General features: G+C 39.1%; 1 protein-coding gene across 1 annotated transcript; it reads left to right on the top strand.

Moving 5' to 3' along the window:
* Window positions 1–1855: 1855 nt before the first annotated feature.
* Window positions 1856–26558, top strand: gfra1b (gdnf family receptor alpha 1b). The gene is made up of 10 exons (XM_026163090.2): window positions 1856–2487; window positions 2910–3218; window positions 3837–3920; window positions 15136–15314; window positions 16073–16245; window positions 17358–17467; window positions 18860–18994; window positions 19867–20063; window positions 24097–24144; window positions 24850–26558. The coding sequence occupies exons 1-10, from the start codon at window positions 2448–2450 to the stop codon at window positions 25000–25002; spliced, it is 1428 nt and encodes a 475-aa protein (XP_026018875.1). The 5' UTR covers window positions 1856–2447; the 3' UTR covers window positions 25003–26558.
* Window positions 26559–27056: the final 498 nt, after the last annotated feature.

Here is a 27056-nt window from a genome sequence, read left to right as displayed (position 1 = left end):
TGAAGTATAGTAATGCTTTTTCAGACACCCTGGCTCAATCTGTGTAGCACCAGTTGACTGATTGACTATGAGCTTGCAAGAAAATTCATCAAAGTGTTTGCCTTCACATGCGTGCTCTTGTTATTTACTTTTTCTGCTTTCGCATTACAAAACAATTACAGTAGATGCATGGAGTGATTGCTACTGTAACAGAGCATTCCTTATTTCAGGAGTGACTGGCTGGCCTTCATTACAAACCATGCAAACATTAGCAGCATCATATGTCCAAAGGGGAAAAAATGTTTATGCTGTAGACACCTTTTTTTTAAATGAGTGATAAGTGTCAGATCATTTCTTCTTTAAAGTGTTATTCCAAGCTGGCAGTGTCTTGTTTTTATTGATCAGAAGGGATGAAAAACATGTTGCAAGAAAACAAAAGTTACTGTGAAATATCAAAACTCACGGCTCTCTAAGAGGCAGTGAAATGTCTCTTTGCTGTTCTGCATTTTCTACTAGATAAATAATCCTGTGAAGATGGCATAACTGCACTTCTCTTCTTATTCTTTAGCTAATGTGAACACAATTTACACATTTATTTTAATCAGGAGCAGCAGATCGACCTAATGTAAATTAAAGAGAATAAAGCGGGTAAAAACTAAATGAAGGGTGTTCTGGACTCCAAGTGATTTTTGATAAATGAATGACTTGTTATACAAATATTTTTAAGCTATCAGTATATGACTTTCACTGGGAAAATGCTGACCTGAGGTGATAAGCCACCCAGAGCTTGATGCATCTTGCCTTTTGATCAGTGCAGCTTGTAGATTACACCCGCACTTGTATGGCATTTGCTCTGTAAACTCAGACTCTTAGGATTTTTTTCCACCCCTTTAGGGTTAATGTTGTATTTCTTCTGATGATAGCAGAGGTGGGCATACTTCAGGCAAGGCTGCCTAGTTCCAAGATGAGTTCTTCTTTGATTTTCTGTAGAAACGCCTTTAAGCATGGTACGATTTCAGATGTCCTATACACACCATATTTCCTACATAACATTTTAATTCAGTGTTTAATATAACTGCCATTTTAGGGGCAGAATTTTTGGGAGAAAAAAAATCTGCAAGATCCCCGAGTGTTCTGCCAAGTAAACTCTTGAGCACAACCATGTTATTTTTTACTCATTCTCGAAATATGATTGGGGGGATTTTTCAGTGCACAAAAGCAAACTTTGATAGAAAAAGTTTTGTCAGCAGTTATCACGATTTATACAGTAACGGCAATTTCAGATAAAGAAGCAATGTGATTTTCTTTTCTTTTTTCTGCTTAATTCCACTTCCACCCTTGGTGCTGTTTAAGTTGAGGGATTGAAATACTTTGAAACTTTGCTCTTAAGAGTAAAAGAATAAGACTCCTCACTCCCTCAAAACCGAAGAGCATAAACGTGGGGTTTCTAAACATACTGAAGAACTGAGGCAGGGTGGCAATGAAGACTTCCTTCATTGAGATCCAGACGCTTAAAAATCGTCACAATTTAGCCGTTTTTATTTCAATTTTAGAGATTTATGTCAAACCTATTCGGTTTTGGTGTCACGGTTTTGGTGGCCTGCGGGTTACATAAATACGTAATAAGCTATTATAAATGTTGATCTTCCTCGAGGTTAATAAGTGAGCTCCATTCAGCTGGAATCGCTCTTACACGTCTTTTACACGTGTAACCTGCTCGCCGCTGGCAAACCATTTGTTGCGACTGCCTTAACAGCTTGATGTAAATGGAGGCTCTTAATGGCTTTATTAAGGTTATTGGGCGCGCAGCTGCATGACGTCACGCCCTCGCACGCTGCATCTCCAGCTTCTGCGTTTTTTTCCATTAGAGTGGAGGACAGTCCAGATCAAACCGCGTTATTTTAGGTTTTACGCTTTAAAGTCCTTTCATCTAAACGGAGTATTCTTCCCCTTTTTTTTCGTTTAACTGGATGTAAAATAATAAATAAATTAAAAAACAAACACTTTCATTCCAGGTAGTGATGGACTGCTCAAGATAAAATAATCCATTTTTCAAATTGGACTGATTGCTTTTAGGGTTTTGTAATGTGATTTCCAGAGGTTCTGTTTGCAAAGTTTTCCTCCTCCAACCTGCAGGACTGCGTCGGACTAAGGACCCCCGCAGACAAACAGGAGTTGACGCGAGCAGGGTGAAGTGGAGATGGCCCATCAGCGCGCTTCCTTGCGTCTCACTCGCTTTTTGTGTCGTCCTAAAGTCCGGCAGGTTCGCACGGTTTGGTTTTAGCCGCCGGACTCCGGTGGAGAGCTGGGATTCTCGGGAGTGAGAACGCTCTGCTACAGGATGCTTCGTCTTTTTCTCTCGCACAATGTGCAACCAGAGGACAAGTGGATCAGTTTGACAAGTTCTCGTGTCATTTTCTTTTAATCTCGGAAACACCTCGTTAAAAAAGAACATTTTCTAAAGCGCAATGATTTTAACAACTTTTGTCATTACACTGTCCTTTCTGGGTAAGTGCCACATTCATCTGTTGAATTCCTATAATTTATACATAAACATGCGTTTTGAAACGGCGCGTGCTCCTTTGCAGTTCATATGAATAAATTCAAGCAACAGAAGGGTGGTGGTGAACAAGGAGCGTCCTTCGCCAAGCGGCAAAGGAGAAGTTCATTGAACTGATTTGTTCTGCTTGCTGGGACACGGTTGTGAGCCTCCGGGGTTCATAGCTTTTCTGGTGCTCGCTGCATATTTGCGTGTCAGCAGTAATGTGTAGCCTATGTGCGTTAGGAAACAGCACCACAACAACAAAAGTGCTCTCCAATTAAGCAGTGTGTGCTGACAGATGTCTAAACTGTGCGTAATGCAGTGTCAGTAAAGTAGTTTACACGGACTACACAAATCATTCTCACTCACTCTTGTTTCTTACTCCCAGATTCTGTGTTCACCCTGAAGGGTGACAGCGGCTCGGCATCCCGAGCCGTCCGACTGGACTGCGTAAAGGCCAGTGAACAATGTCTAAAGGAGTACTCCTGCAGCACCAAGTACCGGACAATGAGGCAGTGTGTGGCGGGGAGGGAGAGCAACTTCAGCGCGGTCCACGGTGCCGAGGCGCAGGGCGAGTGCCGCAGCGCTATAGATGCCATGAAGCAAAGCCCCCTTTACAACTGTCGATGCCGAAGAGGCATGAAAAAGGAGAAGAACTGTTTGCGGATATTTTGGAGCATATATCAGAGTTTACAGGGTAATTCATGTGCATTTATAGTAGAGGACTGAGCATTAATAAAGATTACTCAAGTAAAAGCATCACTACATGTTAGTCCTGAACTTATAAATGTACTCATGTAGATTTATACTTAAAGGCACAGAAATATAAAGTATTTAAAGTATAGTGATTACAAAGTAGGCTGAACGCCTCCTGTTGTTCTATGATATTACATACTGCTGGACAGTTACCACTCATGCGTTGGTAAAGGTGGAACAAATTTGCAAGGTTATATACTGCAATAATACTTCAGTTTTTATAAGTTTATCACAAATGTCAAGAACCTGCAGAGTAGAGACAAATCTGTACCTCAGACCTGTACCTGGGTGAGCTACTTGACTTGAGGTTATGTCTGAACTCATCATCATCAAAGTTTATCAGTCTACATATCTGTTTATGACTTCAAGAAGGGAACATTTTTTGTATCTGTAATATCACAGTGAGACACACGCCAAGATAAACCTTGTTCTCACACTGCATCAAACTGGGATTAATCCCATTTGATCATAATAAATCCAAATTTATGCATCTGATATTATGCTGTTAGAGAAGACAGCATTTACACACAAACACACACGTTTGCTTTTTGCCATGCAGGTAACGATTTGCTGGAATACTCTCCATATGAACCAGTGAATAGCCGCCTCTCGGATATCTTCCGCCTGGCTCCCATCATAGCTGGTAAGAACCTGTTTTTGCATTCCTGAGGTTTCACTTTGGACGCTGTGCAGTGTTAAGTCACGGCCATTATTTCTCAGTTGTTCTTTAAACCCAGCTTAAGTCACCGCATCGCTGCCACAAATCTGTCACTATTTGACAACCACTTTTTGCTATTGCTGTCTGGTTTCAGGCTGCAGCTTTCAACGCCTATTATCCATCACAAAAGCTTTTATCTGCCACTGTGACCCACCATACACAAAGCAGAGTAATTTAGTGTATTTCACCCTCAAAGCAATAATGAGGGGTCTGCATGTTATTCCACTGTCACAGTATAACGCGGGGAGTAGCGGTTATCTGCTAGTTTTGAATTAATCATCCTTTTAGCGTAGAGGAGGTTTTGTCTGAGCTGCTGGAGACCGCGAGCGCTGAATGCCTGGTTTGAAAAGCGAGAGAAAGAAAAAACAGGAAGCATTTGCGTGTTGTAAAGGTAAATGCCATATGTGTCCTCAAATGTCAAAAGAGTGCAGGTGGACCAGGGAGTGTACACCTAGGCAGGCCCAAAATTAGATCTGCAGAGATCCCATAAACACATTCACAGTGAGACAATTAACCATCTGTGTGCATTCAATGGCACTGATAGAACACGTGTGTGTGTGTGTGTGTGTGTGTGTGTGTGTGTGTGTGTGTGTGTGTGTGTCAAGTGCAGAACTCTTTGGCATGCCTCAATATTGGGCTTCTGGCAGGAGGAGGGTGTCTATTGCATTGGCCAGCTACCATTTCATTGCAAAAAAAGAAAAAAGTGGTCATTTGATTCTTTCTCTCTCCATGTCTCTCGCTCTTCCTATGATTGAATCCACTTGGTATATAACAGTGGTGCTGCTTCAGAGACGAGGGCACAAATGTATTTCAACAGTGAGAAAAAGGAAACATTACTTTAATTGACATTTCTCACCTGCGCTGGAATTATGGCAAGATACTAAAGAGATACCTGCAGGTATGGCAATGAGAGGCTGGGAGGAATTGCAAAAGTGACAAAGCGTCCACAATAACCAGTTAAACCAAGTCGGATTTATTAAAAGGCCAAGAAATAAAACAAAATCAGCTTGAAATAGTCCTGCAAAACCATGTGCAAGTTCCACGACCTCCCAAAAATTCCAAGGAACCCTTTTGAATACATGGGAAAAACCTTCATCAAGATATACTTTAAAAAAAAAGAAATTCAAAGCTTACTCGTCAATATTAAAACATTATTTTAAGTAATAATTTAGATTACCTAGGCAGTGTGAGCAAAACAAATCAGGAAGCAGCGATGGCTCTGAGGAGCCATTATAACGTAAGCAGCTATAGCTTTTACAAATAAATAAATAAATCATTGAGTAGTCTAGATATCAGGAATCCATTTGCCATAAGTGACCTCATTCCTGCCTGCAACTAAGCCAGGCCTCGGGCAATCAAAAGGGTAAAATGATGCACATGCGAGCCAAAATCCAATGATAGGTACTGTACCCCCTGGAGTCTACTGTTAAGGCATAATACTCCCCATTCTGACTGCTATATCACCCAGATAATAAATATTTGAACAGTAACACTTTTTTCTGCTCTGTGCTTCAGGACATTTAACTAGAAGTAAAGTACAGGCGTCTCCAGTAAATGCCATGTCTCATCATGGATTTTTTTAACAACAGTATAAGAAGAAGACTGAAAGAAATTTAGCTTTTACTAATAAAAAATCAATAAAATTGAATAAATCCCAGAGTTTGGGGATTTAAAGTGATTGGGCACAAACATACAAAGGAAAAGCTTCTCCCAGAAGCCTCTGCTGCCATCCTTTTCCTTTAGTCAGCAGTGAAATCATAAAAAACACCAGTGGATCAGTCAGTCCTTAAAGGATTGTTCCCAGACTAGTTAGAAGTAGTGATATATATATATATTTTTGATGACTTTGCAAACACTTTTTATGGTAAACTATTTGATGTTTACCCTAACAAGGTGATTTCTAAACAGCCATTAGATGAAGACTTGTTATATCTTGGCATGGTGTGCATGGTATCCTGAAAAATTAAGAGAAAAGTAGGTAAAGATAAAAAAGATGCAGCAGGCCTAAGAAGGAAGAAAAACAGATTTGCCAGATTACGCAAGAACTTGATTCAAGGTCAGTAACAACAGGTCTTATTGAATTATTGTTATCAATACATACAGGGAGATACAACGTTGAGTGTCTACAGCCAATTGTAAACATGGTGGAGGCTCTGTCATGGTTTGGGGTTACATCTCAGCTGTGTACTACAATGTAGTACACAAAGGAGCACTGTCTGTCATGGATTGGCCTCCCCAGAGACCTGTTGTCACCGTTATTGAAGCAGTGTGAGATCATGTTGAAAGAGAACAGAACAAAAGGCAGAAAAGCTTTGGGATGTCCTTCAGGAAGCCCGGAGAACTGTTTCTGAAGACGTCATTGCAATTAATCCAGTGTTTGTTGAGACGGGCGTGTAGAATATCAAATGAACGAATAACACAGAGGGCATTCATAACGCAAAGTCAAGACAATTACTCTACCTCTTTTGATTTTTGAGTACTGCCTTTGTTACGTCATTATGGCACCAGTGAAAAGATTTTCTTATGTCATACTAATAACATTATCGATTCAATCCGAAAGGCGTGACATCGAGGCCACTAACTGGTAGAATATACCCGCAAGGAGCTACTGAAATGAAATGCTGCGTCATTTATAAATCAATGATGAAGATCAATCAGTGAGAGTGCTTTTTACAGATACTGGTGTGCAGACAAAGGGAACTGTGGGGCTACAGCACTGCCCTTAACACACTGCATTTATGTCTATTACAATCTACGAGGGTACTTCAGGGCATTCAAGGCTGGCAGCGGTGGTATGAGTGCCGAATCCATTCCAAGAGGCTCTTTTCAGTAGCACATAGTGTACATAATATTGAGCAATAAATTAAGCAAATACATTTTCATTTTTAATAAAATGCTTCCTCTTAAAATTCATGTTTGCATGTATTGCTTCTTTGAAATTTGAGATTGGATTGTGTCAGTGCAGTCTTACGCATGCTTTTTGTACTCAATTAAATTCCAGCCGCTCATGTTCATATGAAGCTACTTTATAACCACTACAAATCTGAACAAATGTTCTTCACCCCATCCTTAATTGATATCTTGCAGAAGTTTCCAAAACCTCCTCAAGCCAGATCCTCAAATTTAACACAGAAGCAGTTATTTTCTTTAAGAAAGTCTCCCTACTAGTTACTGGCCCTAGAGCTGATCCCAGTATCTTTACCCCCTCCTCCCAGTCCATCCGCAGATCTCATCAGTAGTCCCGCTGAGGATATAGCCACTGAAAAAGAGATGAAGCTTGCCATGATGATTTTCCATTGCAGGAATCTCAAGAATAATTCAGTGGGTCTAGATGCCTGAAGCAACAGATTAATCCTCAGTAGTATTTGTCCTTTGCTGCTGGCCTCAGTGTTCCTGTGAACTATCCATATGTGAGCAAACTTCTCCAGCTGAACATCAGTGTGGCTATCAGCAGAAGAAACACTTTAAATTTGCTGACTCTTTCTGCACAAACCTGCTTTTAGCTGTATCAGCAAATCACTGGATGGCACTTCCTCTCCCCTTTGTTTTTTTCTGCCCCCTCTGAAACCGCAAAAAGCTCAGTTTATTCCAACTGAATTCAATTATGAGGTCGGAAATTCACTTATATGTTGAGTAATTACACAGCAAATATCAGATATTCGGTGCCATGAAGTAAAACCAACAAAACTTTATTGCATAGTAAGCACACAATTTAAAATATAAGAGGTTTTAGTTATATGCTACTACATCTAAATATGAAGACTGCACAAATCCACCAATATCTGTAGACTAAAATCCAATGAAGATGTTGAATAAACACCTCCAGCATGGATGTCACTGAACTGGAGATATACGGCATTACTTTCGTATTATTAAATACATGCATTTGTTAGTTTACTGTGAAAGACAGCTAAATAGTTGTGTTTGCTGGACATGCTTCGTAAAACTGAAAAACAGTTTTACGAAAAACAGCCTAATTGCTGTAACTGTGAATTATTGCTAATTATCCCTAATTCATGCAAAGCAAAACTATTTGGTCAATGACATTCTTGGCATGATTGATACTATCAATAGGTATGGAAACTACAAAATACACAAAAATGCAAGTTCACAGGCTGTCATTTACAAACTTACTAACCCAATTCCAACATGTCTTGCCACTCTGACACATATGAATGTTACCGGAAGAAGTAAAATGGCCTGAAAAGCAGAAATTCCTCAACATGATGAGTGTACTTTATGGCTTACCGTGATAAGTTGTGCGCAGCAGGCAGAGTGGATATGCAACCATAAGTGATGCAGACAATTGCTAATGATAGCTTTGAGATGAAAAAATAAAGTACTGTAGGTTGTAGGTGACACATGATAGTGTTTTCTGACAAGCGTGCTGTTATTTTATGTGAGTTTACCACACCCTACGCCCACACACAGGAATATGTACGCATACATGTTGTCACGAATGTGTGCATTACTCCTTCACAGAAAAAAAAACACTCTAGGCATTCATACATGCAGTTAAACTCTGAAGAACTGCAGTGATTACGGTAACGGGCAAAAATTTAATTAACTTCTATTCCTTTAATCTAATAATTGTTTTACGTTACATTATCTTTTCAGATATGAGAAATTTGCACAGATCAGTTGATCTCAGTGCGATACCTTTTGATGCATGTAATTGGAAAAATTTGCAGTAATGGTGCTATTTAGGTTTTTTTAATTTGCACATTTTTGCTGCAAGCCCTTGTGCAACCCATCCCAACCACTGCTTGTTATTCTGTGTCTGACCTAATCATTGTGATAACAGCTGTCACTGTAGACTTCTTTCTTCATGGTAAAAAGGTGAATTACACAATAAAAAGAAATAATCAATTTCAGAGCTAAGCATATGATTAGAAAACTCATGTGGTTCTTAGCACGTTTTAAAATTAAGTAAATATAATGTTAGATGAGCAAAAGAGCATGACATATTACACTTTCTATTGATTTACTGATTTCTATTTAACAAAAATATTCAGGTCAAATCCAGGAGTGCAGGTCCTGTGGCCTCAAGAAAGGCCCAAATATTCACCCCTCCAACATTGTGCTTAACATTTTCAGGCATTTGTGCTGATATGCCATTTGTCTTTTGCCAAACGTGTTCCTGTGTTTTATGGCCAAATATCTTGACTTTGGTCTCATCCCTTCAAAGGACATTGTTCCAGAAGTATTGTTGTTGGTCCAGATAAAGTTTTCCAAACCTAAGCTTAAGCTTTGCTTTTTAAAAATTATACAGAAGAAGATTAACCTTTAACTTGCTAATCATTTGTTTTTCTGAGATGTAGCCTTTGGTTGTTTGTGTGTTTTGGAAGATTTCCTGAGCATTGAATGGTCTGACCTTGGAGTGAATTTGCTGAGAACTGCCTTTCTGTTTTTCTCACTGTAGAATCTTGGACTTCAAATTATTTGGAAATTTCCTTAAAACCCTTCCCAGACTGAAGGGCTGCAACAATCGCTTCTCTAAGATCATTGCTGATGTATTTCCTCCATGGCATTGGGTTAGCACACACCTAAATGCTCCAGACCTGCAAACTGCCCAAACATGTGCTTTTATAGAGGCGTTCCTTCTTGCTGATGATCAGTTAATCAAGTGCATTTAATTAGCTGCACCTCGTTACTACCTAACTGCTTAATTTCTACGTAATAAGATTTAATGCTGTACTTACTGCACTTAGTTTTTCACCCACTGCTCCATTTTGACTAAATTGTTCTAAAATGAATAATTACATTTAATTTTAAGACTCAGTACTGATAAAATGGTACCAGTCTAAACTTGTCTGGTAAAGACTGGATTTCTAACAATGATAATGTTTTGATAAGTAAAAACTTAGGACTGAAAGACTACTTTTTTTCCATGACAGTATGTACAAGGAAAGTACAAAGTATGCACAAAAAACGCTTTAAAAACAATGTTGTTCTGTAACATTTGTCCACACAGTTCACTGTAATTTTACAGATAAACCTAACCATCAAAAAAAAAATAGTTGTTGCTCTGGCCAGGCCTTTTTGTACATCTCTTTGAGTAACACACAAAACAAAAACCCTGTAAAGTGAGAGCAAAAACAGAAAGAAAATTACCATTTTTAACTGGCAAACAACAAAACAACAAAATAGAACAAAAGCACAAAGCAGAGGTGCACCTGGGTATCATATCTGACTCACAGCAATCAGAGCTCAGAGCTCAGCCTTTCTTTCTGCAATATCCTGCACTGATAGCGCACCAAGTCCAATCAAAAATACTCTACTTTAAGTAGAAGATTTCTGGTAAAAGAAAATGCTCCCAACAACCTGAAATTTAAAAGGGTAGTTCAGCTTCCATAGTAACATGTTTGTCACTGGGCACATGCGTTATTATTACAGGAAAATTTGATCATGTGAGTAATGTCCGCAGGCAATCATAATCATCGGGGACTCTGTAGGGAATTTCATTCTCAGCATAACATTTCTGCAGCTACTTAAGCTTACTCTTTAAATCAATGCACGATAAATGAGCTACTAGAGGATTAAATGGAGGAAAGGAATAATGGCTGCGGTAAAAACTAAAGGGGATTTTGCTAATTGCATTGGTGCATTTAATAAATTGGTCTTGGGTCTGGTCAAGTATTAAGACACTGGTGTGGATTTAGTGATGCTGGCAGGAAACCTGACAGAAGGCCAGATGCCATGACGGAGAGGCTCTGACCAATTCAGGGCTTTCTTAAATTACAAAGACGAAACTGAATAGAGAGACGGGTTATAATAAATGAAGTGAATCACTGATACGCTATGAACGATATTAATTTGAATCATTATCTAGATGGCAAAGTTCTTGTTTTTAAGTTTAGGTGACTTTGTGAATTTTGAGTAAAGCGAAGAGAGAGTCGAATCAGGCATTGTGCCAGACTGTTATACAGCCTGAAGACATTTAACACTACTGGCCTTATTTTACTCATAAAATAAGATATCTCATTAAACGAGAGTCAAATAAATAAATAAAGAGTCCTGAAAAGTATTAAAAGATTTATAAGAGAATCTATGATTAACCAAACCTCTCAGAAAATCAGTTATAACAGACAAGCAGCTATAACAATAGCCAAGGAACCATTATGGTAGTTAAAATTCATTTTTCAATTAAACAGCAATCTTTCATAAATTCATAAATGCACTTGGCAGATGGCTAAAAAAGTATTATGTTAAAACATGACAAGATTAGAAATCCTGCTGCACTCTATGGGGAATGTCATAAATGGTAAATGGCCTGTATTTGTACAGCGCTTTACTAGTCCCTAAGCACCCCAAAGCGCTTTACATATCCAATTATCCACACATTCACACACTGGTGATGGCAAGCTACATTGTAGCCACAGCCACCCTGGGGCGCGCTGACAGAGACGAGGTTGCCGGACACTGGCGCCACCGGGCCCTCTGACCACCACCAGTAGGCAACGGGTGAAGTGTCTTGCCCAAGGACACAGCGACCGAGACTGTCCAAGCCGGGGCTCGAACCGGCAACCTTCCGATTACAAGGCGAACTCCCAACTCTTGAGCCACGATCGCCCCATAGTATTTTTAACTAAACCTGTTCAGTGAGTTTCACAGTAATCCACACCTTTTTAAGACTTATTGACTTGAGAGCTTCAGGCACACAGCTGGCTGTTGATGGTTAGCTTAAGGGTCACATGAATTCTCAGTATTACTCTAATCTGTGTCTTTTGGACAGGAGAGGATTTTTATGTCATACGCAGACAAAAGTGCAATTCCACGATGTTCATATTAATGTTCTTGGATTACATTCAGAGGGGGAAAAAGGGAGCAGATCGAGCAATTTCTTTGCCGAACATTGTTATCCAGGACCACTTCAGTGAAATGGAAGGTTACAGCGAAGGGACAGCTCTACTGTTTCTGAATGGAATGTGTTTAATGGTAGCATCAATCCAGAAAATTTTGTGTGCTTCATTCCATGTGCAGTCTGCATAGAAATGAGAAATTTGTCTGAATCCATAAAGATATGCTAAAGAAAGCGGATGGCAGAGGTGCACAAAGCTTTGAGGATTTTCCTGCCAGGAAACCTGGATGCCCCAAACCCTACATGCAGGATTCTCATTTTTCTTCCCCCTTGGTTTTAGGGTCACTGTTCAGCGCCGTAGTACTGCAGAGACATTTAGCATAAAATAGCAATGTTAGCATTTATTGAGGAAAAAATAAACGCTCAAGTGTCTCATTAGCCATGTAACACTTATAAACAACATAATTGTCAACAAGAAAAAGTAAATAAATAATAAACAACTTGGCTGATCCCAACTATCAGATGATTATTGGGGTTTTCTCTGTATTATTATAGGGTGCTTACCTTACAATGTAAATTGCCTTGAGGCACCTTGAACTGAAATTCAGGGGTCCTAGTTTTTTCTGACCTATGTTTACTGTATTTTGTCTTCGGTACTGTATATGCAGTGTACTCTGTATACACAGTAGACAACACTGTAGAAGACCAGGACAAACAGAAATATGTCTGGATGCTGACTTCAGTGAAAAAGCATTTGCTCCTTCCTTTCTGCGGATTAGACAGACAAAAGGCTTTAGATATCACCCTGATACCACCAACACACCTGAATCAAATGATTAGTTCATTACCAGGCCTCTGGAGAACTTCAAGACATGTTGACGAGGTGGTTGGATCAAGGACACATCTAAAACCTGCAGGACACCGGTCCCTGAGGCCTGGAGTTGGACAGCCCTGACCTAGTCCACAGTCCAGACTTTAATCCAATTGGGATGATTTGGCATGACCTCAGACAGCACGTTTACGCTGGAAACCCCTCCAATGTGGCTCAATTCTTCTAAAAGAGTGAGCCAAAATTCCTCCACAGCGATGTGAAGGACTTTTTGACAGTTGTCACAAACGGTTACATGCAGTTCTTTCTATTAGGTTTATAAGGGAATGATTTTTTCTCAGAGGGCTGGGTAGATTTGGATAAGTTTTTTTCTTAATAAATGAATCATCATTTAAGATCTGAATTTTGTATTTACTCAGGTTATCTTTGTCTAATGCTAAAATTAGTTTGATGTAAGTGTGAAAAATATGCAAATAACTAAGAAGGGAAGGGAAAATACTTTCTCACAACATTACACATATAGGTTTGTTGGAGAGGTGCAGGTGCTTTCTGATCATTACTCCCCCAAGGCTGGTATAATTATCCTCTTGTCTGAGTTTCATATGTAGGCCTACCCGGCCGACAGTCTTTCAAATGTCTTGCATCATCCCATTAGAGGTCATGGGGTCAGATCCCTCTGTTTGTCATTTACTGCAGTGGTGGTCTTGCTCGGGGGGAGAAACATAAGAAGGCTGTGTGAGACTCATGATGTTACTCATAACTTTGATAATTCAGTGTTTATTTTACAAAGAAACACAGAAAGAATATACAACTTGAGAGTCAACTAAACAAGCAAATACATACTGGTACACAATAGAGCATTCAAATGGAATTTCCCAATCCCACTGATGCTGTATAACCCAGTGGCAATGTAAAAGTGCCTTAATGTCAACACTAAATTTGTTAAGAAATAGAATCATATTACTGTTTTATGTGATGCTGTTTTAGGACATAATGTTCTCTGAGGGAGGATGTGGGTGAGGTAATTGTTGAACTTTGCTATATCAACATCATTACTCTTTGTGATCGCAAATGACTCTAAAGTATAAATTCAAAATGAGCTTCCTAACTGCTAAAACGCTTTTTTTGTTGTTCATTTTTACCTGCTGTGGGGTATTATGTCAATATGGCTCCAGCGTATGACCTTCTTACTAACACACAACCCGGCCAGTTAATTTGCACACGCAGATAACCTCATTTGAACCCAGGTCGTCAAAAGTGATAACTTTTTCAAAACAGTTTTTAAATCCAACTTAGGTCAGCATTTTCCTGCAGGTTAACAGTAATGGAGGTAAACCCGTAACACCCACGACCCAAAAGCTACAAACAGCCACTGAAGGATCACAGCCCACATCTCTAGTCACTTGTCAGATGTAAGTAATGGGTTTTGTAATATGTGATTAACCCAAAGTTCAAGAATGTATTCAGATTTAATCATAGCTCATTCTGTGGTGCATGAAAGAGTGCAGTGAGCTTCAATTCCACCTCAAAAGGCAAAATTACAGAATTCATTCTTCCATGTCGAGGCAGAGGATACAGTCTGTGTTACTGTGCAGAAAGCAGTGGAGCAGGAAAGACTTTAATGACAACAAATGAGAAGTGAGAGGCATTATTTTGGCCGCAGAATGCTTTCTTTCTGTGACGGAAGGCGAGGCACACAGGGATGGAAACGGAGATGACCTGATTTCCATAACTTAAGCCAAGGAATGTGAACCGTGCCTGAGGATGTGCCTGTATTTTTGAGGCAAAATCAGCCTCGGTTACATCTGCTATGCATGAGAACATGAGAAACGGTTACAATCACAAAAATCACATAACATCTGCTTTTTTTAATACTCTCAAAGATGGGTTTTTAGCTTTTATCCAGTTGGGAATGATAAACTGTCAAGATGCTCCAACTATTGATTTCTGCTGCTAAAAGTATAAATGGAAGGCCTGATCAGAGAGACCTGAGATGTGAGATATGATAAATACATAAAGCACCTCATGCATTAAATGAAGCAAAAAATTGCTTGAATGTTTTGTGCTAAATTGCTAGAAAAGACTTCTCTATCTGAACAGTTGTTCTCATATATTCTGCAGTTTCAAACAATTTAACGGTAAATGATCCAAATGCATTCAAAATAATCAATAATAAATCGTTTTTTATTGTTCTCAATTATATAACACTGTAGTTTTACTTTAAAAATAGATGCAAACTAATAAAAACAGGTACTTTTAGAAGAAAGGGGGCTTTATGACAAAGTGAAAATAATGTTGGGAAAGAATAAAAGTTGCACTGATGATCCTGTTTTCTTCGTCTGATTTGAAAATATTTCTACGCTTATTTTATGGATTTCTTACTATTCACTCATGTAACTTACCTACCATGTTAATTTTGATTGGCTTGGCTTAAACAACAGCGCACAAAAATCAGTAAGTCTCACGTTAGAAAATATTAAATAACTGCGTGACTCTTTCCTCTCTCTTAGTCGAGCCTGCCTCCACAAAGGAGAACAACTGTCTGAATGCTGCCAAGGCCTGTAACTTGAATGACACGTGTAAGAAGTATCGCTCGGCTTACATCAACCCCTGCACTAGCAGGGTGTCCACTTCTGAGGTTTGCAACAAGCGCAAATGCCACAAGGCTCTAAGACAGTTCTTTGACAAGGTAATTATCCTCGCATTTTCCTACACATTTTCTATTTCGAAAATCTCTGCTTTTGCAGACACAAATTTCGAGGCTCCTCTGTAGATTTTTTTCAGACCATATTTGACACCGGAGGTTTATTTTGAAGATAAACAGTTTTAAAATCCTGCTTATTACTTTCTGACTACTGGCTGCTGTTATGTTGCCAGATTATAGCTCTTGATACTGTAGTTCATATACGTCAAACACAACATTTTACTGAGGATGAATGCTTAAACAGCAGCAACGAAGCTAGCCTATGTCAGTATTTTAAACATGTTTAATGACTATTATAGAAATGTTGCATTGCTGTAAATAAGAAGAACAGCTCGGTTAAAATAGTTAAACTATTTACATTTCACAGCAGCAGTGCAACATTGTTTATTCACTGCATTCACACAAAATCTATATGAAGAGAAAAGCGTTGCCACATAATCTTCTTTTTGGTTATTTGTGATGCTAAGTACAAAACATATGAAATTTAAAGTGTCTTTCAGTCTAATTTCTATCTCAGTCTTTCACATAGCTGCAGTATAGCTGCATATCCACACCATACTTTCTGCCCAGCTTTATGATATTCAGTTTACACATCGGCTTGCAAGGGATCAAAGGGTGGGTAATATTTTGGCTGTGCTGGATGCATGCCATGCCATCAAAACAATGCAGAAATTTATATAGAACACAGATGTTTGAGAAAGCAAGCATTAAATGTCAAATGCCGTTTCCTTTCCAAAACCAAGGTTCCCACGAAATACAGCTACGGGATGCTGTTTTGCTCCTGTCCAACGGGGGATCAGACAGCATGTGCAGAACGCAGACGTCAAACCATTGTACCAGTGTGCTCCTACGAGGATAAGGACAAAACCAACTGTTTATCTCTTCAAAACACATGTAAGACCAACTACATATGCAGGTAAGGCACCTCGAGATACTGGGTAGACTTTTTTTTACATGATGTTTTTCTATGGCAGTAAATATGACCATAAATTAACCACTAAGATTTTTCCTCCATTCTGTCCATCTTGAGCAAAGTACAAATTGAAAACTAAATATTCAAAATGTAATTTATCGTAAATTGCAGCCACTTTAAGTCTGTAATCGAACTGCTAAAAATATGTGCAAATTAGACTGGGTTGTCATGTACTGTCAGTTATAAACATTGCATAAATTAGGTAAGTTTTTATTCACTCGTGGAGTTTTGCTGTAATGTCTTAAATCTACAGTAAAAGTAAAGTAATTAGGAAGTGAGTAGATAAAGAGCCGTGAAGATAAAGTGGCTAAGAAGGAAATAATCCTACAATTATAATAACATAATAATAATAATAATAATAATAGTAACAATAATCTAGTTTCCCCCTCTTGTCCGTTGTCATCCATGTATTCCCTCTTTGTAGATGTCATGTGTTGCAAGTGTTCCCATTTGTCACCTTTCGGCTGAGGTCGGCGCTGCGGGTTGCTCCGTGTATTTGATTTGGCAGACTTTTGCCCTTCCTGATGCAACCCCCAAGGCATTCAGGGATCTTCACTTGTTAGGCCGATGTGTGAAGTGGCCACTATCCTCTCAGAGTAGTTTGCATCAACCGCTCTCCTTCAGACACCTCAGGACATTAAAATTGACAGTCAGACCCTGGGGTGGAAATTTATAGAAACCAAAAAAAAAGAGTGCCGTGCTCCTGACTCCTGACCTGATGCTAAACCTTTAAGCATGAAAACTCTGGACTCTTTGCGCTGAAGACCACATTTTAGTCTTGGGTGCCAAAGACCTACACTGTCACGAGTAACTATCATCAACATGACAGTCAGGCCATTTTGACACAAAAGCTGATGTTCGCACTTATCAAACAACATGTGCTTGTGGTCTGAACGGGAAATCCAGGGAATGATCAAACATAGCAGGAAGTGATATAATGCTTTTAAAAGTGACAACCTTGAAGAAATGACTTGAAATTACTGATCAGTTACTCAAAAATATGTCAAAACCGCAAAGCAGCGACTTCTTCAACCTCTTTTAACTCTTGTTCATAGGTCAAGACTGGCAGACTTCATCAGCAACTGTCAGCCAGAGGTTCACTCCATATCCGGCTGTCTTAGAGAGAACTATGCTGACTGTCTGCTTTCTTACTCAGGTCTTATTGGTAAGTTAATCAAGTTGTAAAGCTGGATTACATTTAAAATTTTAGCAAAACTGCTGCTGCTATTAGGACAAACTAGCATTAAGAAATTAAACCAAACTCATTCTATTTTTGTATTTTCTTTTTTACAAATTCTTTATTTACTTTGGTGTGGGGGGATTTTTGGTCGCCGTTTTCGGTAATTTGCAGATTTTTGTCAGCTCAATTAGAAGTAAAATGCAGTTTTAAACACATTTGCTTTTTCTTAAAGTACAAGCCAACAGAAACCCATTAAAAGTAGGGGAAAAAAGCAATGTGAATATATTCCATTGCATTATAATTTACATGCCCCGCTTCTTTGCCTCTCTGCAGCTAGCATGCTGACCTGCAAACTGCAAGTTTGGCATGCATTTTCAAAGCAGAGCTTAAGATACGAGGTTAAAGACGCAAGACACCCAAGTTCACAGTCAATAAATTAAAAATTTGTAGCGTGTACAAGGCATCGCACTTCATAAGCCAAAACACTGTGCAGAAAAGTACTTAATTCAGGATTTTTTTCCATCAGCAGGTTTAATTATGTAGAAAGGAAAAATGATGTCCCACTGAGTTTTTGTAATGAGATTTGAACGCAGGGCAACAGTGACCAATTGCAAACTCAACAGGCAGACATTTTAATCTGCACCATTCATATCATGCTTCACACAGTTTACACCCTCTAATGGGCCCCCCCGAGTTTAACCGCTCATTTCTGCCTTCACACACAAAAATCTGCATGTACTTGCGGAGCTAATAACTATGAGCCTACTCAACCCCAATGATCCCTAAACAAATCAGCATTTTATTCAGTTTCATTAAGATGGGAAAAAAAATAGCCAAGAATAGTTTCATTTGGCTATTTCGTCCATAAAGTACAATGTGCCCCAGTTTAGTCGTAACTGTGGACTCACAATGGGTGTTAAGCATCAGCAGCCCCGAAAACACTTGTCACAAGTCTCTTCAGAGCTGCTATGTGTCACCTGCAGTGACATTAGCACTTGTTTGAATAATGTGGATGCTCTTGAAAAGAAAAGAAAAAGCCATTGGCCACATAATGAGGATACTTTACCAGGCAATGAGTGTCATAATCGTGATGCAGCAAGTTGTCAATGCCAAGTGTCAATGTCGAGACAGAGTTTCACTCTAATGTAGCATCTTTTAATTCAGTGCAAGTTCTGTAAAACTTATAAACAGGTTAAAGTTTGCCTGCAGTGGAGAATCTGCTTACACACACAGACTGACCTGAATATTTCTATTTAAGCATGCAGAGCCTCGAGCCTACCCGATAAACCAAAGACGTCCTGGTAGAAGGTTTCCACTGGAATAATGGGATGACAGTCATATTCACTAACAGTGGTCTACTTGTGTTTTATGCTGCAGGTACAGTGATGACACCCAATTATGTGCGATCCTTTGGAATTAGCCTGTCGCCGTGGTGCGACTGCAGTGGCAGTGGGAACAGCAAGCCAGACTGTGATAAATTTGTTGAGCTGTTCACCAACAACCGATGTCTACGTAAGTGCCCATATTCACCCATCCTGCAGAAATAACTTGTCTCCCATCTTTGCATTATTCTTTTCTGCTTGGGGTCAGACTCACCAGGTGTGTTAGACTTAAAAATATCGCTATAAATTGTATCAGATCTGAGATGCCAGAATTTAACTCCAGTGATTCAACAATACTGGTCATAAAACTCAATATGTTATGTTATGCAGATATTATATACGTAAATTAACATTTAACATTACTTTGGACAGTATCACTCTAATAGAGAAATAACTGTTGAAGTGAGCCTGAGGAGCAGCAGTAATTTGCTACATCAATACACTCACTGAACGAAGCTTGAGTATGCTTTGCTACCTTAATGACAAACAACCGACAAGAGTCCAGAGAGAACCAGGCTCAGGGAGGGACAGCCATCTGTCACATCTGGTTTTCACTGTAGCTTACTGGACAGTTTTATAACCCCATGTAAGGGACTGAGATGTTACTCTAAATCATCCATTGGTGGCTTTGTGATCACCGCAGTTGCCACTTTTGCAAACCTTACAATAAACCTTACGATGAATGTCAACTTAATCTTGCCAAAATTAGATTATAGAAATTATCTTTAAGGTTTTGGTGTTTCCTTTGTGGAGCCAATTTTGGACTGTTTTGCAAATCACAGATATTACACGCAGCCACTGCTTTTAAAGAGGCTCTTAAGAAAGGTCACGTCATTTCTTTTCCTCCTCAATTACTGAAAGTATCAATTAGTAGCAGCTTTTAGTTGGACGTTATTAAAACAGTTGGTGTCATGGTACTTGCACTTATTTCTGAAGCAAATACAGACAGCTAAGACTAAACCTTGCAGAAAAGATCAATACGTTTTTACTCTTTTCTTGTAGGTAACGCCATCCAGGCTTTTGGGAATGGTACAGACGTTGGGGTCTGGCAACCCCAGCCCCCGATTCAGCCCACAGTAGACCTTAGCATCACTCGGAAGGGTAAAGCACAAACCAATAATGCTCTGGATGCGCTGACGGACATGACCAAACTGGATCTTGATGGCAACTCACTATATCACATCTGCGGGACCCTGCAGGTGAAGTTTTTGTTTGAGTATGGCCTGTATGTTTTGTCTCCCCATCAACACAGCTGCTATTTTTGAAACTAAAGGGGTTGGGAATACAATTATAGAGAAATATGACGCTTAAACCCCAATAAACAGACACTATTGTGATGATACTCATTTTAGTTCAGTTCGATGTGATTGATGGTCCCAAAGGGAGTACCTTGGCTTGTAGTCAAGAAGGCCAGATAATGAACACATAAGTACAAAAACTACACCAAACATTCAAAAATTAAATGTAAGAAATATTTGCTACAGATATATAAAAACCCAAGAAAAGCCAGTCTGTAAAAAAACAAAAGAGGTTTTTCTCCTCTTGCAGTTTTATTCGACTCTGTAGTTTTTAAACTGTACCAAAAGCCAATATAGGCTACCAGTGTCACAAATCTTAAATTACAGAGTGAACAAATTAAATTCTATTAAACTCACAGGGATGATGTCAATCAGTGTACACCTCCACTGATCTCATTAACTAGGAAATTTTTAATTGCCTTCTAAGGAGCTACTCGCTTAAGCAAAAGGGCACTGTGCTGCAAAGTAATGGTCCATCAGAGTGGCTTCTACTTCATTGTTTAGAGTAATCACAGCACTGCCTGCAGCACATATAGAGGAGTACACATCCCAGCTGAACAGACAGTGGCAAGCAATATGATATGCGCATATGAAACACATAGGTTTCAAAATGGGGTGAATGTAATCGCCATGACCCCAAAAATTATGCTTCAAATTGCACAAAAAAAAATCGTAATTTTTTTTTTTACATATCAACATTTACACTGAGCTCACATAAGCACGTGAATTTCTAGATATGTACATTCTCATGAATTAGAAGCATTAGAGCTCACTTAATCAGCCATGCTACTCTAGAATACCCAAATAAATAAAAATAAAAATACAGGGCTGAAAAAGAGCGTAATAGGTCTCCATTCAGGGAAAATGAATATAATTTAAAGGTCTTCCAGAAAATATTCAGATAACTGTCCAGGCTTCTTTTCCACCTTTGGAGGATTCACAAAGCTCTCCAAACTTGTAAAAGAATGCGGCTGAATCCAAATTGAGACCTAAACATCAGATAGAGATCTATTCAGAGCTGCTGCCTGAGTGTCAGACGTCTGGCTCTGTCACCTTGATGGATCAGGGATGGTTTTATGATGGCATGCACAGAATCCCCCCTCCTGGGCAGAAAGATGAGATGTCAGTGTGGAGTCAGAGTTTCCTAAGCTGTCATGTCAAAGCTAATTGGTTGCCACTGTAACATCAGAAATGGCCCACAGGGGTAGTGTGTATGTGACTGTGTGTGTTTGCAGAGCAGGGACAAAGTATCATCGCATGGATGAACCAAATGTGTTTTCCCCCCTAATGTTAAATGGTGAAATAGAATGAGATTACAGCTACGCAGTTAACTTTGTTACAACTGTAGCAGCTCGTAGTTCAGTGATAAAGTGGAATCACCTCCTGGTTGATTACCAACCCCAGTCAACTGAGTTTACATCAATGTCAGCCCAGACTTGACTTTTTACTGTAGATATAAAATGTCATCACTTATTTTTTGTTGTTTGTTTGTTAGAGATTTGTGTGGAATGGAGTTGTAATTAACACATTCTTGTGTTTTTGAAGGTCACAGCAACCACTGACTGCCACACTCTAATCAGTCCAAGTGAATATTTGTTCCTACCCTCACCTAACCCCAATCGGTCATGAGCCTGGTTCTGCTGTTAAAAGGGAGTTTTTCCTTCCCACTCTCGCCAAAGCGCTTGCTCATAGGGTCATATGAAAGTCAGTGTTTTTTCTGTTTTCTTTGTAAAATTGTAGGGTCTTTATCTTACAACTACGGAGCCCCACAGGGGACATGGGAGAAAAAAAAATTATGATGAACTTTTGCGATATCTCGCAAAACTAATTAGGGATCTCGCAAAAGTTGAATTCCAACAATGGCTACTTAGTTGTAATATTACTCTTTCTGGGTCACAAAATAAACTTTTAAGATATTTTGAGGCGTGAATGTAGTTGTGTAAACGTCAGATATCTGCTAGGTTTACAAGACATCACATATTTGCAAAAGTGCTCCGACGTTTTCGGAGATCTGACACCCACCATCTCGAAGCTAACAGGAGGTCGAGACCTACTACAGCCGGGAGGAACACCGCTTTCCCGGCACGTCGTGCCTCGACCTCCCGGTCGGCTTCGAGCTGGCGGCCTCCGAAGATCCCGAGTTTGTTTTGCGAGATCTCGAGTTTAAAAGCAAAACTTTTGCGAGATCTTGAGTTTAAAAGCAAAAGTTTTGCGAGATCCCGAGTTAGTTTTTGCGAGATCTCGCAAAAGTCCGTCTTAATTTTTTTTTCTCCCATGTCCCCTGCGGGGCTCCATATACAACATAAACTGCCTTGAGGCAACTGTTCTTGTGATTTAGCACTATATAGCTGATCGATTCCATTTACATGTGAGACACTAATTCGTCTGCAAACACTTGCCAACTACTTGCCAAACAGTAAACCGGAAATGGAGAAGATTCACCTTCAAAGTTAAAGGCTCACTGTTTACTTTGAAGCGGAACAATCTCCATTTACAATTTGCATCACAGTTTCACTTCTGCTCCTTGAGTGGTTGATGACTGTTTGTAGATAAGTTGGTATCTTGCTCTACAAAAGCAATGGCTGGATGTTTTTGGTGCAACACCTTATACCTCTTTTCAACCATAATCACCTTGCAACACCAACAACCACTCACCAACTGGTCAGAGAATACACAGCAAGTGATGTTTGTCAGGAGATCACTGACTAGTCTCTAGGCCTGTGTTACTGGCTCTATAACTACAATTAAAAGCATCTCACTACAGTTTTTTTAATTACGCAAACTACTATGGCACTTTTTGAACACCATTTTTATATTTTTCTAATTTTGTAGTGGTATAATTAAAGATAAAACTAAAAAGGAAATGTACCAAAACCGATCCAATCAGATCATTAAAAGCTTGAAAAGCTTGAAAAGAACACTAAACTGACCTTGTGTTAATATTGTATTTTAGAGTATTTCAAATAGCTCAAACTTATTTTAATTCAACAGGTATCGAACTGTATGTATGAGTACGCAATTCTAAACCATCTTATTTGCAATAATGTCTGCTAAGTGACACTTTAAAAAAAAACTGCTGCAGGGAATTTTCATAGCAGTGGCAGATAATGACATGCAAATGGATATTTCAAATATCAAATGCAATAGTAGGAAATCGATTTAGTGTGCTGATTCTGACATTTAACATCATAAATGGCATGTTTTGCTTGATTGTGCTTATAGCAGCTCTAGCTCCTGAAATTTTTGGCCCCACCAACACACACTCAGATATCTGCTATTCTCCTCTGATAAATACCATGGGGCTATATTTTTAAATGAGATGATATCACATACTTTAAGCGAGACAATCTATCATATTGGCTTTTAATAGCGATAATATGATTTATCACCAGTAAAACATCCTCTAGGAGAAAAGACCTCCGATAGAGCAATTAATCATTCTTCTCCGCAATCCTGGTTCATAGAATTTTTTTCTACTTAAGAACCAACACATGGGGTGTTTATTGTGTTTCCAAACTGCTATAGAGTCACTTTATCATTTATGTTCTCCATCTGTATCTGTGAGTTTGCCTTTTGTTTGTGCGTATAGCTGTGTTTGTGCAAATGCATGTGGGTATTTTTATGTTTGGCTGAAAAGGTTTTGAGCCATCTGGGAAAACTTCTAATGCATTAGACTGTCATAACCTTGAGCTTGAACAAAGCAGGGACACACTTTTTCACAAACATGCACTTGAATCCTATACATCTTGCACAAGGGGGAAGATTATTCCAAGAGTTAAGACCTCTAATATATGGGCATTGCAAAATAAAGCAGTCTGCTATTTTCATTTTTGCACCTCTCCAAGTCTGGGTGTAATCTGAAATACTTACAAACCCATTAAAAAAATAAATAAATGAAAGCTAATGTCTCTATTTTTTCGTGTTTTCCTCACAGGCTCAAAAGCTAGTGTCAAATCAAACAGTGGACTCCGCTCTGTGTGTGGTAAGAACTGTTTTATTCTGTGAAGTCAAATAATAGTGGACTTGTAGGAGATATGAAATACAATAATTCTTTAGTTCTACATAATTATGCAGCATTGAAAAAGAAAGCATTCACAGGAGTCTATGGCCATGGGCATTCAGGTGTGTCTTATAGTCTCTCAGCAAATTTCACCCCAAGGTCAAACGATGAGAGTTTGCAGCTCAGAAGAGTTGCGAAAGAAAAAAACACTCAAGCGCTCAAGACTGTGTAGACCTCAGTTAGGATGTTAAATGTTAAAGTTTACAACAGTGCAATTCAAAAAAGATTGAACAAGTATGGTTTGTTTAGCGGGAAAGCTTTTTCTCTCCTAAAAATCCCCAAAAAACAAAAACGACATGAGGCAGCAGTGCTTAGGTTTGCAAAGCTGCATTTGAACAAACCCAAAGATGTCTCGAGCAATTTCCTTATGGACAGATCAGACCAGAGTGAACAGCTCATACCAACTGCCAAGCTTGATGGTGGAGAGTTGATAATTTAACAAAACTGATGGAAGGTCACCAAAATACGAGTATATACAGCCACAAAGCTCTACATAGCTAAATGTAACCTGAGGTGAATGACATATACAGTATATACACATATATATCTGAACTTTGATGCATCAGTATCAACAAATCTTTCATGAACTTTCCACTTCGATTCTTACATCTTAATCTTTTCTCTTAGAACCATCAACTGGATGAGTCCAACGACTCAAACGCCATTGCTAGAAGTTCGCCAGCTGAAATCACCTGCTCACACCCCTCAGTGATGCTCCTCGCGCTGGCCTTTGCTCTCACATCAACACTACTGCAGCTTGAAGGTTTCCTGCTTTTGTAGACTCTGAGGACTATCGCTCAACATTTTTATCTGGAGAACTGATCGGACCCTTTTTAATTTAGGCATCTGCCCAACTGCAGCAGCTACATTTTTCTTTAATTAGAAGCGTCCAAACAGCACGGTAAGAACAGTGAAATCAGGCAACAGTGGATTATATCTAAGGATGACATGTTGGCTGCTGTGTGGAAAACAGACTTGCTGAATCTGTTGCTGAGATATCAGCTCATTTGCCTTCCTTGCCTCATGGGGGCAATTTGGTGACTTCAAGAATCTGATTCATGCTTAGGAGCATTCTTTTTTTTAAGGGGTGGAAATAAACTCTGTGATCTGATGTGAATAAATGCATTTCTTTGGCAGCCGCTGCATATTTGACTGAATAGACTGCCAACATGCTGAAGAGTGTTTTAAGCATAAAATGCATCATTCTTTGCACAACTGTGCTATGATTTGCCCGTCAATAACCTTGATTTAGGTCACGAAAAGCAGAAATGGAAAAGCGTTAAACTAAAAGCGGACAAAATTGACAAGTAACATTTACTGGTGTGACATTTGATTCATCAAACACTGAAACTCATTCCAATTTGTCAAGATATCCTCAAAGGACAAAAAAGACACATCTGCCAGAAGAAAGTAACACATTTTTCTTCTACACATTCAGTACTTGGTATAGACTAGTTTTGTATATTTGATTGTCATGGTGCTTTGTGGCTTTATCCCATCGCCTTTGTAAAAATGACACACGAGTGCACACTCTATTACTGTATGCTGCTGTTAGCTTGTAACATATTGTCTGTAATATTTTGGGATTCTATGTTAGTATCTGGTGACTGAGGCGCCTCAGCTTTATCCAGCTTAGCTGTGATCTATGAAATGTGATGAGGTGTGGTTCTTTTCCTCACGTGATTACGGATATGACTTTATCGTGTGACTATATTTTGATGGTAAAGTGCATAATGTTAGCTTAAACGGTATTTTTCTCTAACGTCAAACTCTCTGTAACAGTACCAAGAACATAAAGAATTCACAAAAGTGACTCTAATGGCTAAAAAGTCAAATATGCTTTGTTTTGTTTGATCCCGGCTCTTCAGTCTGCCAGTATTCTCATTTCTTTCTGGGGTTTGATGAATAAAGGATGTGAACATACCCACAACTAGTGCAAACGCCAAAAGACAAAAGCCAAAAGACATTAATTGCTGGCAATTACTGCTGATGCAAATGGAGGAAAAGATTAAAAAAAACCATTATGTACTTAATGGCACCGCAATTATCAAAGACATTCAAAGAGTATACAAAATAATGAAGACTTGTTTTAAAACATCCCTATCATTACCCAAAATGTGTAAAGTGTGTCTCTTATTATAATCCTGTCATATAGGAGCCTTGTTGATATCTAAGCTAAAGCCTGTAATGATGCACTTCTTGGCTGTTGTGCATCAGCCAGGGTTTGGGTTAAACACTCAGACACTTTATGTACAAGTTACAATTTGGTCATTTGGTGTTTGGCAATCTGCTGAAATAAAAATGATGAACATTGACCTATTCTGGTTTCCACGATAGCGGATCATGGATCGTGTCATTTCTTTTCCCTAATGCTTGTCTTTTTCTATATATAAGGGACACCTGTAAAGCAGGATTATAAGATAGCACCTGGCAGACAGGCTGCTGTTGTCAGTCAGATTGCATCAGCGCCGGCACAAAGTGACACAAGTGGACAAGGACGCAGGCAACAGAGGACAGATTTCTCAGTGGACTGAAGAGGGGCATGCATTGCCAAGAATATGGCCCACCTGCTTTGGCACAGTGATGGAGTGCTTGACCTAGACAGAGAGCTAAAGATTTATTAGACATGTCACCAGAAAACAAAAAGGGCCAAAACATCCTCTTCATGTTATGTATGAGATGGAAATGACAGCTGTGCATGACAATGCAGAAGGAAAGTGTGGGATTTTAACAGAATTAACTAGCAACTCTGGCTTTGTGCAGCAGTGGCAGAAACTCAGCCAATCAACACATCCAAACCTCACTAATTAACATATAATGTTTGTTGATGTAAA

This window comes from Astatotilapia calliptera, chromosome 8, assembly GCF_964374335.1.
Source record: "Astatotilapia calliptera chromosome 8, fAstCal68.1, whole genome shotgun sequence".
NCBI lineage: Eukaryota > Metazoa > Chordata > Actinopteri > Cichliformes > Cichlidae > Astatotilapia > Astatotilapia calliptera.
This window is presented reverse-complemented; position numbering and strand designations above follow the sequence as displayed.